General features: G+C 55.8%; 1 protein-coding gene across 1 annotated transcript; it reads left to right on the plus strand.

Moving 5' to 3' along the window:
- The first annotated feature begins 492 nt into the window (after positions 1 to 492).
- Positions 493 to 17,398, plus strand: LOC128835712 (voltage-dependent L-type calcium channel subunit alpha-1D-like). Its single transcript, XM_054025301.1, has 6 exons — positions 493 to 537; positions 7,712 to 7,771; positions 13,547 to 13,653; positions 15,837 to 15,924; positions 16,370 to 16,477; positions 17,342 to 17,398. The coding sequence occupies exons 3-6, from the start codon at positions 13,547 to 13,549 to the stop codon at positions 17,396 to 17,398; spliced, it is 360 nt and encodes a 119-aa protein (XP_053881276.1). The 5' UTR covers positions 493 to 537; positions 7,712 to 7,771.
- The last annotated feature ends 199 nt before the right edge of the window (positions 17,399 to 17,597 follow it).

Raw genomic sequence — 17,597 nt, forward strand, 5'->3', positions numbered from 1 at the left:
CACCAGCCCCGCCAAACCCTCCTCCCTGTCTCCATTAGGGTGACCAAAATCGGGACAGTCCCGATTTTAGGGGACTTGTCCCGCGTCCCGACCTTACATTGGTCGGGACGCACTTTGTCCCGATATCGGGGGGACCGCGGCAAGCCGGCACTGCTCACGTCTTCTTCCGGGCCCTGGGGCAGTGCAGTTGAGTTTCTGCTGGGCTGGCCGGCCGGCAGACGCCTGCAGAGTGCTGCAGCCCCACTCCCCAGGCACGCACAAAGGCAGGGGCGGGGCTTGTAGGCACAAGCAAGCGAGCCCCCCCGCCCCTCAACCTGACCTGTGCCGGAACTACGCAGACAGGAGCCAGAGGGACGCTCCCTCCTCCCCCTGCTGCCAGCCCTGTGAACATGGCTGCAGCACGGCCCCGCTTCTCCCTCCTGCTCCTCGCCCTAGTTGCCCTGCTCCTGCCCGCACAGTGGCCCCTCTGCTTGGCCGCCAAGCATCCGGACCGGTGCTTCGCCGAGTGCAAGCGCTGCACCGACCCAGAGTGCAGCAGTAAGTGGGTGCGGGGTGCTGGGGTCCCCGGACAGGACCTGCCTGCTGGATCCTGAGGCTAGCACTGCGGGGGCGGGGCTGTGCCAGGCAGGCTCTGGGAGGGAGGACGGGGGGGTCCGATGCTGCTCTGGGTAGCCCGTGCGGGATGGGGTGATGATGCTGCAGGGACGGGAGACCCATGGGGAGGCCGGGGTGGAGGCAGTGCTCTCGGGGCCGGCCCTCGGGCAGGGCCATGGGGCCGCACTTGTGGGCACCGCGATCCGGCCATGAACCGGACGTTTTTCCGTCCCTTTAAAGGGCCAGTAGCCCAGCGTCCTGTCGGGCGGGTTCTCCCACATGTCCCGGTCCAGCCCCAGTGCGGGGTGTGAGGGGAGGCGTGTGTTTGGTCCCAGCCCCATCTGCAGCGTTGGTACGTTCCAAGCGGAGCGGGAGGGGAGGCAGTTGGCCGAGAGCGGGTGGAGGGAGGGGGCTGGGGGACGTGGCCTGAGCGCACCCTCTGGTGCTGGGGGGGAGGGGGGTTTCAGGCGCGCACAGGGGAGGGGCTTGTTTTTTGCCCCCCCCCCCCCCCCCCCCCCCCGCGTCCTGATTTTTCACTTCTGTCATCTGGTCACCCTAGTCTCCGTCCCCTCCGGGCTGGACTGGTGTGACCCCGTCTGTCTGGCCATCACAGACTCCCTCCTGTGCGCATGCCGCTGCCCACTTCCTCACTGGCACCAGGCTAGACAGCCGGCACCGGGGCACTTGGTAGACGTGCACCGCCCAGCCAGGAGCTCGGGGAAGGCTCGGTGTGGCTGGCGATGCAATGGAAAAGCAGAGGCGGGCAATAGAAGATTCTCCTACCTGGAGTCAGGAGTGGACAGAAGCTGGCGTGTATATGGGCCACCCACTTTCTGCTGCCGGTGGCGGAGCTGAAACGGCTGGATCAGCTTTCCCAGCGGCACGTGCCAGCTCTCGCTCTGCCAGAGCCAAGCCTGGCAGTGAGGGGATGAGGCTTTGGCAGCCAGCAGGGGGCGTGTCACAATGGGCAGGCGAGTCACAAGCCAGCCAATGTGTGACTGCCCAGCCATGGGATGCCCCAGCCCAGATTAGTTTTGGCCTGGCCAGGGCTTTAGAGCCTGTCCTTCCCCACCGGGGTCATGGGAGGGACCTGTGATGGGTTGGATCACAGAAACCCCCCGGGAGCTGCCACCTGATGTGCCAAGGCTACCTCTGCTCCTGTTTTCCCTGCCAGCTTGGGGCCCCAGCACCCTGTCTTGCTGAGCCAGACACTCCCGTCTGCTCCAACACAGACCCAGGGTCTGAATTACTTGCCCCAATGCTGCAGGTTTACCTGAAAACAGCTCACAGAAGTGTGCTGGTCTTTAGCACTCAGATGCCCAACCCCCATGGGGTCTAAACCCAAATAAATCCGTTTTACCCTGTATAAAGCGAATGCAGGGTAAACTTATACATTGTTCACCCTCTATAACACTGATAGAGAGATATGCACAGTTGTTTGCTCCCCCAGGTATTAATACATACTCTGAGTAAATTAATAAGTAAAAAGTGATTTTATTAAATACAGAAAGTAGGATTTAAGTGGTTCCAAGTAGAAACAGATAGAACAAAGTAAGTCACCAAGCAAAATAACATAAAATGCACAAATCTATGTCTAATCAAACTAAATACAGATAATCTCACCCTCAGAGATGCTTCAGTAAGTTTTTTCCTCAGACTGGACACCTTCCAGGCCTGGGCACAATTCTTTCCCCTGGTACAGCTCTTGTTGCAGCTCAGGTGATAGCTAGGGGATTCTTCATGATGGCTGTCTCCTCTCTTCCACCCCCTTATACAACTTTTGCATAAGGCGGGAATCCTTTTGTCCCTCTCTGAGTTCCCACCCCCTCCTTCTCAAGGGAAAGACACCAGGTTAAAGATGGATTCCAGTTCAAGGGACATGATCACATGTCACTGCAAGACTTCATTACCCACTTGCCAGTACACAGGTATAAAGGAAGACTTACAGGTAAAACACAGCCATTTGCAGACAATGGTCCTAGTTAATGGGAGGTTTCAGAGTAGCAGCCGTGTTAGTCTGTATCCACAAAAAGAACAGGAGTACTTGTGGCACCTTAGAGACTAACAAATTTATTAGAGCATAAGCTTTCGTGGACTACAGCCCACTTCTTCGGATACATACCAAAGAAGTGGGCGGTAGTCCACGAAAGCTTATGCTCTAATAAATTTGTTAGTCTCTAAGGTGCCACAAGTACTCCTGTTCTTCTAGTTAATGGGAGTCATCAAGATGCCAAATCACCATTAATGGTCCACACTTTGCATAATTACAATAGGCCCTCAGAGCTATATTTCATATTTCTAGTTTCAGATACAAGAGTGGTACATTTATACAAATCGGATGATCACACTCGGTAGACAATAAGCTTTGTAATGATACCTTACAAGAGACCTTTTGCACGAAGCATATCTAAGTTACATTATATTCACTTATTCAATGTTTATAAAACCATACAGACTGCACAACGTCACAGCACCGCCCAGGCCGGCGCTGGGAGGCCACCTGTGAGATTCAGCTCCCTGCCCAGTCCAAGGCTCCAGCCCTGCCCTGTGATGCTGAGCCAGGGCAGCAGGCAGGAAGGCCGAGTGCTGTAGACAACAGGCTGCCGAGCTGGGCCCCATCCCTCAGCAGGCTGGGATAGGGCTGGCCCTGCCCATGCCCTACTGTCCAACCTTGTTCCTAGCCCACCCCAGTGGGCCCTGTGGGCTGGCCCCAGCCTCCATGACTCAATGTACCCGCCGCTGGGGCTCCCCTACATTCCAGATTCAGCAACTGCCCTGGAATTCAGCAGCCGTTCGCCTCTCCTGAGCTCCACCCCAGGCCTCCTGGCTCTCCCCTCAGGCTGCCCTCCATCCGCCCTCTGCTCCGGGCCAGTCACCCGCTTGTCGCCATCCTCCCCCCAGCCCTTCGGCCAAGCCTACACAGTGTAGTTAGCGCCTAACAATTCTCTTCCTCACTCAGCTCCTCCATCACCTGGCTCTTTCTCTGCACCTCCTCCTGTGGCGTTCTGCTGCTGAAGGGCCTAGACCAGCAGAGGGGCATCCAGAGGACGGGCTGAGGCCTGAGGAGCCAAGTTCTCCCCAGCAGCGCGGCAGGGTGCCCGGCTCCCCCGCGGCACAGCTCCCGTTAGGGCTAACCCTGCAGAGACATGTTGGCAGCTGGGAGAGAGAAAAGCTGGTTGCTTTGCTGCTCTGCCAGCAGCTCAATTTCCTGGGAGGATGAAAGCCCTCAGCCAGCTCCCACGCCCAGCACAGGCTGGTGAGACCCAGACAGTGCTAGGGGCTGGCGGGGAGGGGAGCGGGGACAAGGAAGGGGAGAGAAAGGGAGCGAATGAAGGGAGGGGTGGAAGGGCAGAGGGGGGAGGTGAGGCAAGCAGAGTGCTGGGGGGGGACAGAGAAGGGGGGAAGGGAGGGGTCGGGGTTCCCGGGAATGATGTGCAGACAAAAGCTCCACCCAGGAATCTGCTGCTGCTGCCTAGCCAATAGCTGGGAGATCCGCTGTGCAGGGGTGGGGTGTGCAGTGGCAAGGGGCAATTCAGCGGGATGGGGTGTGCAGTGGGCAGAGGGGGGCTGTGCAGTGAGATGGGGTGTAGCAGACAAGGGGGCTGCGGAACGGTAGAGGGGGCTGTGCAGTGAGATGGGGTGTAGCAGGCGGGAGGGGCTGTGCAGTGAGGGGGTGTAGCAGGCGGGAGGGGCTGTGCAGTGAGATGGGGTGTAACGGGCAGGGGGCTGTGCAGTGAGGGGTGCAGTAGGTGGTGGGATCTGCCGTGAGCTGCGGTGTAGCAGGTGGGAGGAGCTGTGCAGTGGGCAGAGGGGGGCTGTGCAGTGAGGGGATGTAGCAGGCAGGAGATGCTGTGCAGTGGCAGAGGGGGCTGTGCAGTGAGGGAGTGTAGCAGGTGAGAGGGGCTGTGCAGTGAGATGGGGTGTAGTAGGCGGGGGGCTGTGCAGTGAGGGGGTGTAAGGGTTTTTTTTTGTTTTTGTTTTGCTCTGTTTAAGAGCCGGGCTGCCCGAGCGCTACCGGCTTCGGGCAGCCCCCGTGCCTCCGGACCCTGCGCCCCTGGAGCCCGGGAGGGGAAGTGCCCGGCTGGGGGCGCAGGGTCCGGAGGCATAGGGGCTGCCCAAAGCCCGAGCGCTACAGGCTTCACGGTTTGCCGGGCAGCCTCCAGACCCTGCGCCCCCGGCTGGGCGCTTCCCCTCCCGGGCTCCAGCTGTGCTGGGGAAGCGCCGGCCAGGGGTGCAGGGTCTGGGGGCTGCCCGGCAAACCCTGAAGCTGGTAGCGCTGGGGCAGCCCTTTCCCCATGGCTGGGAGTGGGAGGGAGGAGGGGGCGGAGTTAGGGCGGGGAAGGGGCGGAGTTGGGTGGGGCTAGGGGTGGGAAATGGGCGGGATCAGGGCCCGTGGAGGGTCCTCTTTTTTTATTTATTAGATATGGTAACCCTATCTTCAGCCCAACCAACAAGTAGGTGCTGCTTCTCCTCCCATCTGTCAGAAACCCAGCAGTGATCAGCGAGAATAGAACCTGGAACCTCCCAACTGAGCTACAAAGTAACACCTTTAACTGTAATGGGCTGTTACAGCCTCTGGAGCCAGCTGGGCCCACACGCTGTCCCAGGGTCGAAGCATGCCGGGCACACAGAATGAGGGGTGCCACCCCCGAGACTCACGCAGGGATCTCCCCAGCTGCACCACTCCCCAAGCTCTAACCTGGGCTGTCACTCAGCCCCTTGGAGCTGACAATGCTTTGACTGCCTGCCTCCCCTCTCTCCCTTCCCCGGGATCCGAGTGCTGTGCCACCGAATCGTCAACGCCACCTGGTTCACCAACTTCATCCTGCTCTTCATCCTGCTCAGCAGCGTCTCCCTGGCGGCCGAGGATCCCATCCGGCCTGTGTCCTTCAGGAACAAGGTTCCCAGGATGGGCTGTTAGGGAAAGCAGTTTGAGCCACCAGAAATGTGCAGCTTCAGGGGAGCTGCTTGCCAGGCTATCGCCTTGTGCCCAAGGAGAGTTTAGTGCAGGGGATGAGGAATCAGGAGTCCTTGGTTCGTTTCCTGGCTCGGGAAGGAAAACCTGTTCCAGAGCTGCAGCAGGGGATTCTGGGTTCTCATTCCTGGCTGGCACTAACTTTACTTTGTGGCCCTGGGCAAGTCACTTCCTCTCTGTGCCTCACCATCCCAGTCTGTAGCAGAGGGATAATAAAGCTGCCCTGTGAGGTTACATTCGTTCCCCACTGGGATCTGCTCGGCCCCTGTGGTGCAGGGAGCGGTAGAGATTCCCACAGAGAAGTCCATTGCTCTGTGAAGCACTCGGAGACCCCACAAGTGTGGATGGAGTTATTCATCAGAACTCCACGGCTGGAGGTGGGCCATTGGGCAGGGTGCAGAGGTGGCACCAAGCATTTGTGCTGTCAGGCGCTCGGCTGGCTGGTTCTTGCTCACGTGCTCAGGGTCCAACCGATCACCATATTTGGGGTCAGGAAGGAGTTTCCCCCCAGGTCACACCAGCTGGCATCTTGGGGCTGGCTGGTTTTGCCTTCCTCTGGGGCACAGATCACTTGCAAGGACCCGCTGGGTATGTCTCAATAAAACAAATCCCTGCCATTGCAGGGGCCTGAGCCATTGGTGGGCCCCTCAATCACTGGACTGCTGGCTTAGGTTTCCGTGGAAAGCTCAGCAGCGTGGGGCACACAGCTGAGGTAAAATGGGACTGCTCTAAAAAACTGGAATCAGGACTCCTGGCTTCTGCCCCTAGCACTGCCACTAACTGCCTGTGTGATCACTGGCAAGTCACTTAACATCACTCTGTCAAGTATCAGGGGGTAGCCGTGTTAGTCTGTATCTACAAAAACAACAAGGAGTCTGGTGCATCCGAAGAAGTGAGGTTTTAACTCACGAAAGCTGATGCCCAAATAAATCTGTTAGTCTTTAAGGTGCCACCAGACTCCTTGTTGTTAACATCACTCTGTGCCTCAGATTCCCCACCTTTAAATTGTCTTGGATTGTAATACTGTGAATGTACAGAGCCTTTCATCTGAGGACCCCAAAGCACTGTCACTAACCTCGTTTTACACACAGGGAAACTGAGGCCCAGAGAGGGGAAATTACTTGCCCAAGGTCACCCAGCTAGATGCTTACAGAGCTGGGAAAAGAACCCAGGGATCCTGACACCTTAGGCCATGGTCGTTTCCCAGAACCAGGAATTGAACCCAGGAGTCCTGACCCTAAATCGCCAGCATTAACCACTAGAACACTGACTGGTGAGGCCACATCTGGAGTACTGTGTCCAGTTTTGGGCCTCCCACTACAAAAGGGATGTGGACAAATTGGAGAGAGTCCAGCGGAGGGCAATGAAAATGATCAGGGGGTTGGGGCACATGACTTACAAGGAGAGGCTGAGGGAACTGGGATTATTTAGTCTGCAGAAGAAAAGAGTGAGAGGGGATTTGATAGCAGCCTTCAACTACCTAAACAGGGGTTCCAAAGAGGATGAAGCTCGGCTGTTCTCAGTGATGGCAGATGACAGAACAAGGAGTAATGGTCTCAAGTTGCAGTGAGGGAGGTCTAGGTTGGATATTAGGAAAAACGATTTCACTAGGAGGGTGGTGAAGCACTGGAATGGGTTACCTAGGGAGGTGGTGGAATCTCCATTCTTAGTGGTTTTTAAGTTCCGTCTTGACAAAGCCCTGTCTGGGATGATTTAGTTGGGGTTGTTCCTGCTCTGAGCAGGGGGTTGGATTTGATGACCTCCTGAGGTCCCTTCCAACCCTAATCTTCTATGATTCTATGAACACTCTCCCCTCCCAAAGATGGGAACAGTAGCTAGGAATCCTGGCTCCTGGGCTCTAACCCTTGGACTGCTGTGCTCTGCTAAGGATAATCCTTTTCTGACTGCTGTGGGGACTGGGAGGCTTAATTCATTAGTGTCGTAAAGATGCTGGCGCGAAAGAAGCAGTCACAGTGCAAAGCATGTATGTATTATTGTGGTATTTATTATTAGCACCAGGTGTGCAGTTTCCATTCAGCGGGGCAGTGTGCCGTCTGTCTGCCAAAGCTCCTGGTTGTAGGCCGTTCAAATAACATCTGGTCTCCCGAGTTACCAAAACCTCTCCCTGATTTTTATCTTCAGGTTCTGGGATATTTTGACATCGGCTTCACCTCCGTGTTCACAGTTGAAATAGTCCTGAAGGTGAGTCACACCCCATCTTTCTGGAGCCAGTGCATAATGGGGTGATGCCAACGGTGAGGGGAGCCGCTGATCGGGGCAGAGCAGAGGCAGGCGTCAGCAGTGGCTGCAGTGAATGGGGAATCTTTGATTGAGGCTGCTGCTGCACACAGACAGCACTGGGGGTTCGCTGGCCAGCCTGTGCCACTTACTGTCACCACTAGGGCGGCCTCCTCCGTACAGCGAGTCAGAACATTTGCCTCAAACGTTTTTCGTTAGTTTCTCCAAAACTGAAATTTGTCATGAAATTGTGTTGATTCTGACAAAAATTCCTGCCAAAAAAAAAAACACGTTTGGAAATGTTCAAAATGTTGTTTAGAATTTGATGTCCTTTCTTTTTTCATGTTTACATTATTTCATACCATGGCAGGAGTAACACTGCACTAGGTTTCCATCAATACGAACTACCAACTGCCATTAATGTACACCCATAATATGCCCTATTACTGTGACATGTCATTATATAATAGAAATTAGGGCTGTCAATTAATCGCAGTTAACTCATGCGATTAAATAAAAAATCACGATTAGTCGCAGTTTTAATCGCACTGTTAATCGATAGAATGCCACTTGAAATTTGTTAAATATCTGTGGATGTTTTTCTACATTTTCAAATATATTGATTTCAATGACAACACAGAATACAAAGTGTACAGTGCTCACTTTATATTATTTTTGATTACAGATATTTGCACTGTAAAAATGATAAATAAAAGAAATAGTATTTTTCAGTTCACCTCATACAAGTACTGGAGTGCAATCTCTTTATTGTGAAAATGCAACTTACAAATGTAGATTTTTTTGGTTCCATAATTGCATTCAAAAACAAAACAATGCAAAACTTTAGAGCAGGGGTGGCCAGCCTGTGGCTCCGGAGCCACATGCAGCTCTTCAGAAGTTAACATGCGGCTCCTTGTATAGGCACCGACTCTGGGGCTGGAGCTACAGGCGCCAACTTTCCAATGTGCCGGGGGGGATGTGCTCACTGCTCAACCCCTGGCTCTGCCACAGGCCCTGCCCCCACTCCACTCCTTCTCTGAGCCTGCCGTGTCCTCATTCCTCCCCCACCCCAGAGCCTCCTGCACACCACAAAACAGCTGATTGGGAGGTGCGGGGAGGGAGGGGGAGGTGCTGATCGGTGGGGCTGCTGGTGGGCAGGGGATGGCGGGGAGCTGATGGGGGGCTGCTGACATATTACTGTGGCTCTTTGGCAATGTACATTGGTAAATTCTGGCTCCTTCTCAGGCTCAGGTTGGCCACCCTTGCTTTAGAGCAGTGGCTCTCAAACCTTTTTTACTGGTGACCCCTTTCGCATAGGAAGCTCCTGAGTGCGACCCCCATTATAAATTAAGAACACTTTTTTATATATTTAACACCATTCTAAATGCTGGAGGCAAAGCGGGGTTTGGGAGAGGTTGACAGCTTTCAACCCCCCATGTAATAACCTTGTCACCCCCTGAGAGGTCCCAAACCCCAGTTTGAGAACCCCTGCTTTAGAGCCTACAAGTCCACTCAATCCTACTTCTTGTTCAGCCAATCACTCAGACAAAAAAGGTTTCAAAGTAGCAGCCGTGTTAGTCTGTATCTGCAAAAAGAACAGGAGTACTTGTGGCACCTTAGAGACTAACAAATTTATTTCAGCATAAGCTTCTTCGGATGCATAGAATGGAACACACAGACAGAAGATATTTATACATACAGAGAACATGAAAAGGTGGAAGAACGCATACCAACTGTAAGAGGCCAATCGATTGAGATGAGCGATCAGTAGGGTGACCAGATGTCCCGATTTTATCGGGACTGTCCCGATATTTCCTTGTTTGTCCCGCGTCCCGACCGCACGTCGGTCGGGACACTGGACAAACAAGGAAATGTGCCGGAGCCTGGAGCCCGGAAGTGCTCGCACCCCCCCCGCCCCGACTCCACCCCCTCCTCCCCCAATTGGCTCCCTCCCCGAATCCCCGCCTCTTCCCCAGGCTCACCATTCCTCCTCCCTCCGCAAGCGCTGGAGAGAGGCCCGGGAGACTCAGAGGAAGCGCGGGGCCGGGGTGAGTAAGAGTCCGGCCTGGCCCCGAGCAGGCAGGACGTAGTTGGGTGGTAGGGAGAGGAGGCTGTTCTCCCCCCCGGGCAGCGGGACTCGGGAGCAGCCGCTGCTGCAGCTCCCACTGCCGCGGGGGGAGGAAGCGGCCATGGCGCTCGGCGGCTGCGGCTCTGGCGCCCGCGAACTCCCCAGGCCCGGGCCTGCTGCGGGGACCCAGCAGCGCGCACGCTGCGCCCAGCCCCTGGCCAGTCGCGTCTGGGCTGCTGCCCAGGTGATGCAATCCTGCGGCGGCCCCGGGGCGGAGGTATCGGCAGCCCAGCCCCGTTCGTTCCCCTGCGGGACCCGAGCGGGACGGGGGGGGGCTGGGGCCTGCTGCCCCCACTCCGGGGCCGCCACGGGATAGCACCAGCTGGGCAGCAGCCCAGATGCGACTGGCCAGGGGCTGGGCGCAGCGTGGGCGCTGCTGGGTCCCCGCAGCAGGCCGCGCCTCGGGGGGTTCGGGCCCGGGCGCCAGAGCCGCAGCCGCCGAGCTTGGCCATCGGCCGCTTCCTCCCCCCGCGGCAGTGGGAGCTGCAGCACCGGCTGCTCCCGAGTCCTGCTGCCCGGGGGGAAGAACAGCCAGCGCCTGGCCCCGCGGGCCGCCCCCCTCCTCTCCCTACCACCCAACTGAGTCCTGCCTGCTCGGGGCCAGGCTGGACTCTTACTCACCCCGGCCCCGCGCTTCCTCTGAGTCTCCCGGGCCTCCCTCCAGCGCTTGTGGAGGAAGGGTGGTTTTTTTTTTTTTTTGCCACGCCCCCCCACTACCCCCCTACCCCCGCGTCACCCTCCCCCCCTACCCCCCGCGTCCTGATATTTGACTTGGGTGATCTGGTCACCCTAGCTATCAGCAGCAGAAGAAAAAACCCCTTTGAAGTGATAATCGAGATGACCCATAGAAGGTGTGAGGAGAACTTAACATGGGGAAAAAAAATTCAAGTTTCAGAGTAACAGCCGTGTTAGTCTGTATCCGCAAAAAGAAGAACAGGAGTACTTGTGGCACCTTAGAGACTAACAAATTTATTAGAGCATAAGCTTTCGTGGACTACAGCCCACTTCATCCGAAGAAGTGGGCTTTAGTCCACGAAAGCTTATGCTCTAATAAATTTGTTAGTCTCTAAGGTGCCACAAGTACTCCTGTTCTTCTTTTTGCAAAAAAAATTCAGTTAGTGTAATGACCCAACCGTTCCCAGTCTCTAAAGTTTGTTTACATTGACGGGAGATACTGCTGCCTGCTTCTTACTTACAATGTCACCAGAAAGTGAGAACCGGCGTTCACATGGCACTTTTGTAGCTGGCATTACAAAGTATTTACATGCCAGCTATGCTAAATATTCGTATGCCCCTTCAAGCTTCGGCCACCGTTCCAGAGGACAGGCTTCCTTGCTGATGACGCTTGTTAAAAAAATAATGCATTAATAAAATTTGTGACTGAATTCCTTGGGGGAGAACTGTATGTCTCTGGCTCTGTTTTACCCGCATTCTGCCATATATCATATTATAGCAGTCTCAGATGATGACCCAGCACATGTTGTTCATTTTAAGAACACTTTTGCTGCAGATTTGACAAAACACAAAGAAGGTACCATGTGAGATTTCTAAAGATAGCTACAGCACTCAACCCAAGGTTTAAGAATCTGAAGTGCCTTCCAAAATCTGAGAGGGACAAGGTGTGGAATATGCTTTCGGAAATCTTAAAAGTGCAATATTCTGATGCAAAAACTACAGAACCCAAACCACCAAAAAAGAAAATCAACCTTCTGCTAGTGGCATCTGACTCAGATTATGAAAATGAACATGCGTCGGTCTGCTCTGCTTTGGATTGTTATCAGTCAGAACCCGTCATCAGCATGGACGCATGTCCTCTGGAATGGTGGATGAAGCATGAAGGGACATATGAATCTTTAGCGCATCTGGCATGTAAATAACTAGTGATGCCGGCTACAACAGTGCCATGAGAACACCTGTTCTCACTTTCAGGTGATATTGTAAATAAGAAGCGGGCAGCATTAGCTCCTGCAAATGTAAACAAACTTGTTTGTCTGAGTGATTGGCTGAACAAGAAATAGGACTGAGTGGACTTGTAGGCTCTAAAGTTTTACATTGTTTTATTTTTGAATGCAGTTATTTTTTGTACATAATTCTACATTTTTAAGTTCAACTTTCATTTTTAAGTTCAAGTATTGCACTACAGTACTTGTATTGGGTGAATTGAAAAATACTATTTCATTTGTTTTTTACAGTGCAAGTATTTGTAATAAAAAATAAATATAAAGTGAGCAGTGTGCACTTTGTATTCTGTGTTGTAATTGAAATCAATATATTTGAAAATGTAGAAAACATCCAAAAATATTTAAAGAAATGGTATTCTATTATTGTTTAACAGCAAGATTAATCAATATTAATTTTTTAATCGCTTGACAGCCCTAGCAGAAATATTATTTTAATATAGTTTATTTTAAAACTCTTTAAGGGCAGCTGCCACTTAGCATGGATTGAAACAGCTTCGCTTTTCTTTTAGATCAAAATGTCTCCTGTTTGTGTTGTAATGAAATAGTTTGACACTGGAGTTACAACGCAAACCGCAGACCTTTTGACCTAGAAGAGAAGATGTTTCAATCAGTGCTAAGTAGCAACTGCCCTTAACTGTTTTAAAAATGCACAGATTAATCCATTCCAAGGCTAGAAGGCACCATTACGATCACCTGGTTTGACCTACTATGTGACACAGACCATAGAACGTAGAGAATGCCTTTAGAAAAACATCCCCTCTTGATTTAAAAATTGTCAGTGCTGGAGTCTCCACCACGTCCCTGGGTAAATTGCTCCTATGATTAATTACCCTCACTGTAAACAATTTACACCTTCTTTCCAGTCTGAATTTGTCTAGTTTCAACTTCCAGCCATGGGACTATATTATGCCTTTCTCTGCTAGACTGAAGCACCCGTTATTAAATATTTAAAATAAAATCAATAGAATCATTAAATGATTGTCATTTTACGACACCAGTAGTAGTAGTGTATGCCACAGACATGTCATTAAATAATAGAAAAATAAAAATATTAAACAAACAAAAAGAAATAAAATAAAATAAAATAAAACAAAATTTCAAAGTGTTCCAGAACCAACATTTTTCAAAACTTCCATTTCATGGGATATTTTGAAAATATTTTTTTTGTTCCAATCAGGACCAAAACCAAATGACGATGTGTCGAAATTTCCCCCGAAACAGAAATGCTGAGTTTTGACCAGCTCTGCTCCTGAGTCCCACCCTAGACGGACCAGTCAGAGAAGGCCCTGCGGGCCGTGCTCTACTGTGGCCGGTTGGGCGCCCAGGGAAGCATTTGTTTAGTGGCTGTCAGCCCAGTTCCTAGGCCACAGGTGTCTGCGTGAGAAAAGCACCATCACAATTGGCAGCTGGGCCAAGAATGGGCTGTGGAGAATGAACTCCCTGGAGAGACTCCTGTGGGGTGGGGCTGAGGCTCGCTGGCTCAGTGGTACATGATAAGCTTCCTTTACTGTGCCTATTCTGTGGCTCTAGAGAGGACTTACGTGTCCAGTGCTCCAATCTGGCTTCTTTCATGAGCAGCAGTCACTAAAAAGAGAGAGGATCAGAGGTGATCTGCCCCGTTCCCATTAACTCCCCTCTGCTTCCCTTCAGATGACCGCATACGGTGCATTCCTTCACAAGGGGTCCTTCTGCCGGAACTACTTCAACCTCCTGGATCTGCTGGTGGTTGCTGTCTCCCTCATCTCCATGGGAATTGAGTAAGCACCCGTTGTAGCAACAGGTCTGCCTGTTCAGCAGGGGATAGGGCCATCTGCTGTGCTGTCATCTACGTTGGCAATAGAGACGTAGGATGGGTTAGGCCATTGGTCTGTCTAGCCTAGTATCTCACCTCCAGCAATGACCAGTAACTGATGCTGCAGATGGTAGGGATGCACCTGGGCAGATGCAGGGCTGTAGATGGAGGGTGGCGAGTAATTCCCTCCTGATCCCTGTGACAATCAGCCTGTGCCCAGAAGCATGTGAGTTGGTTGATTCCCCTTGCATTAGCATTCATACACTATTCAGTGCCACAAAGTCATCCAGCCACACTGTTGGGAGTAAGGAAATAAACAACCCCTGAGAATGGGGAGGAGAGGCTATGACATGAATTGGATACGCAAGGATTTTGTGGGCAGGCACTCACTTCAATCTGGAATTGCCTTCCTCCTCCCCCAAGTTCCTTCAGGACTCCTGGGTTCTGTTCCTCATGGTGGGTGGGAATGTGGCCTAGGGGCTAGGGCTCAGGATAGGGATGTCAGCGATCCTGGGGGCTAGGCCCAACTCTGCTACTGATGTACTGTGCAGCCGCCGGCCCCTTCCCCCACGGTGGGAAGCGCCTGGAAGTGCTGCCCTTGGGGAGCTCTGTCAAACTGGATTGCAATCCCCTCCTAGAACACATGACAGCCTGGCCCCGCCAGAGCATGCTCCCGGCCTGTCCTTCTGGCCCTGCCGCTCCGCACCCCCTGGCCTGCCCCCTGCAGCACACCGCCAGCCTGCCCCCCAGCACGCCCCCTCCCGCTCTGCACCCCCCAGCCTGCCCCCTGCAGCACACCACCAGCAGGCCCTCCCAGCGCGCCCCCTCCCGCTCTGCACCCCCCAGCCTGCCCCCCAAGCATGCCCCCCAGACTGCCCCCTCCTGTCCCTGTCGCTCCGCACCCCCCGGCCTGTCCCTGCAGCACACTGCCAGCCTGCCCCCCAGCGCGCCCCCTCCCGCTCTGCACCCCCCAGCCTGCCCCCTGCAGCACACCACCAGCAGGCCCTCCCAGCGCGCCCCCTCCCGCTCTGCACCCCCTAGCCTGCCCCCCAAGCATGCCCCCCAGACTGCCCCCTCCTGTCCCTGTCGCTCCGCACCCCCCAGCCTGCCCCCTGCAGCACACCGCCAGCCTGCCCCCCAGCACGCCCCCTCCCGCTCTGCACCCCCCAGCCTGCCCCCTGCAGCACACCACCAGCAGGCCCTCCCAGCGCGCCCCCTCCCGCTCTGCACCCCCCAGCCTGCCCCCTGCAGCACACCGCCAGCCTGCCCCCCAGCACGCCCCCTCCCGCTCCGCACCCCCCAGCCTGCCCCCTGCAGCACACCGCCAGCCTGCCTCCCAGCGCGCCCCCTCCTGCTCTGCACCCCCCAGCCTGCCCCCTGCAGCACACCGCCAGCCTGCCTCCCAGCGCGCCCCCTCCCGCTCCGCACCCCCCAGCCTGCCCCTTGCAGCACACCGCCAGCCTGCCCCCCAGCACGCCCCCTCCCGCTCCGCACCCCCCGGCCTGCCCCCTGCAGCACACCGCCAGCCTGCCCCCCAGCGCGCCCCCTCCCGCTCCGCACCCCCCGGCCTGCCCCCTGCAGCACACCGCCAGCCTGCCTCCCAGCGCGCCCCCTCCCGCTCCGCACCCCCCAGCCTGCCCCCTGCAGCACACCGCCAGCCTGCCCCCCAGCGCGCCCCCTCCCGCTCTGCACCCCCCAGCCTGCCCCCTGCAGCACACCGCCAGCCTGCCTCCCAGCACGCCCCTTCCCGCTCCGCACCTCCCAGCCTGCCCCCTGCAGCACACCGCCAGCCGGCCCCCCCAGCACGCCCCTTCCCGCTCTGTACTTCCCGGCCTGCCCCCCAAGCATTCGCCCCAGACTGCCCCCTCCTGCCCCTGCTGCTCTGCACCCCCCGGTCTGCCCTCCAAGCATGTCCCCCAGCCTGCCCCCTCCAGCATGCCCCCTCCTCGCCTGCCTGTCCCCCCAGTCTGCCCCCTCCTGTCCCTGGCAGGTACAGCTCCCCTGCCCATGTTGGAGGGGCACAGGTGTTGGCTCTCCCCCGATGCATCGCTGCAGGCCGGTTTGGCTCCTGACGGCGTGTGAGGAGCTGATTTGTCTGGCCAGACCCCAAGCTGGCTGAGTCACCCCGTCTCCCCCCGCCCTCCCCAGGTCCAGCGCCATCTCCGTGGTGAAAATCCTGAGGGTGCTGAGAGTCCTGCGGCCGCTGCGGGCCATTAACAGAGCGAAGGGGCTGAAGGTGAGAGCAAGGCGGGAACAAGGGCCCCCCAAGGGGGTGGACACGGCCCCCCTCAGATCTGTCACAGTAAGCCAGGACCTGCCAGATCATGGGCCATCTGAGCAGGATCCCAGGACTGCATGTCCCAGGGCTCAGGCCACCTGATTTCACTCTTACCCAGGTGTTTTGTTAGGTGTCTGTGGGCAGCTGGGAGGTAACCCATTGGTTTTGTATTAGGTCCCCTGGCTGCATCTGGAACAGCCGCTTCCCTTGCACACCAGTGTGGTGCCGGGTCCCCCATCCGTGTCTGGGACGGCCGTGTCCCCTGCACACCGGTGTGGTGCTGTGTCCCCCGTCTGTGTCTGGGATGGCCCCTTCCCCTACACAGGGGCATGGTCGATACCCACAGCAGGTCGTGGTGCTGCAGGCCTGGCCCATCTCCGCATTGGCCTCTCTCTCTCTCTAGCACGTAGTCCAGTGCGTGTTCGTGGCCATCAAGACCATCGGCAACATTGTGATTGTCACCACCCTGCTGCAGTTCATGTTGGCCTGCATCGGGGTGCAGCTCTTCAAGGTGAGAGCCCCTCCCGGCCAGAACCCAGTGCTGGTCTCACCCAACCCACCCTGTCCTGGGGAGAGCTGGGGTGGAGCTGAGCTCAGGGAAGCGCCAGGAAGTGGCTCCTCTTCGTTTCTTTTAAGAGAGGGGATTCTCCCATGTCAGAAATTCAGAGGGAGGCCGAGGACCATCCCCGGCCATCCCCTTGGGGGTACCAGCACGCTGCAGGCAGAACAGGGCAGTGTATGCATAATCTGTGCCCACGCAAGGCAGCCCCATGGCCCAGTGGGAGTCAGCCAATTTGGGGGTCTCTTGCCAGCTTTGGTGCTGACCAGCCAGGTAGCCTTGGGCCAGTCCCTTCCCCACCTGTGACTCGGTTTCCCCCGCCCGCTCCAGCTCCCCACCGTGTTGCAGGATCACAGGTGTTTCCTCCTGACCACCCGTGGCACTGCAGGCCGGTCTGCGCTTGCGCTGTTGTGCGAATGGATGAGGTTGACGTGACTCTTTGGCTAGAAGTGCTACGGGTTGCTGCAGCAGTGGTCTGGCCTTCGGGCCTTGCAGGGCTCCTAGGGGTTGTCAGTGCTGCTGACTGCGCAGGGAGAGTTGAGGGCTGGCACATCTGGCTGGGCTCTAATCACCTCTAAGGAAAGGCCCAGCTGGGGTAGGGCCCAGACGCTCACGGCTGGCACTAACCAGCCCCTTTCAGGCTGGAATGGGCCGTGGAGACGCTGCTCCCTGGGTCGGGGCCAAGCCGTGGGGTCATGTCAGGATGTACTGCAGTTGCCAGCAGCTGCCCTTGTCCTTGCTCCCCAGGTCTATCAGTCAGGCTCCCTGCCGTTCACAGTACAATCCCTGATTCTTCTGCTCTCTGCTTAAACCTAGGGGAAATTTAGGAGCTGTACGGATCCGGCCAAGATGACAGAAGAGGAATGCAGGTAGGAGCCCCCTGTCATCACTGCATGTACCTCGCAGCCAGAGCGCAGGGACTGGGGGTGTCATTGCCTGAGGGGGGACTGGTGGGGAAGGCGAGGAACCAGCCCTGGTTTGTTGTCTCTTGTGCTCACAGCCTGTTCCCGGGACCCTGCTGAGCAGAGGAGCCCAGGCGTGGGTCTCTATGCAGAGCAAAGCCTGCAGCACA

This window comes from Malaclemys terrapin, chromosome 4, assembly GCF_027887155.1.
Source record: "Malaclemys terrapin pileata isolate rMalTer1 chromosome 4, rMalTer1.hap1, whole genome shotgun sequence".
NCBI lineage: Eukaryota > Metazoa > Chordata > Testudines > Emydidae > Malaclemys > Malaclemys terrapin.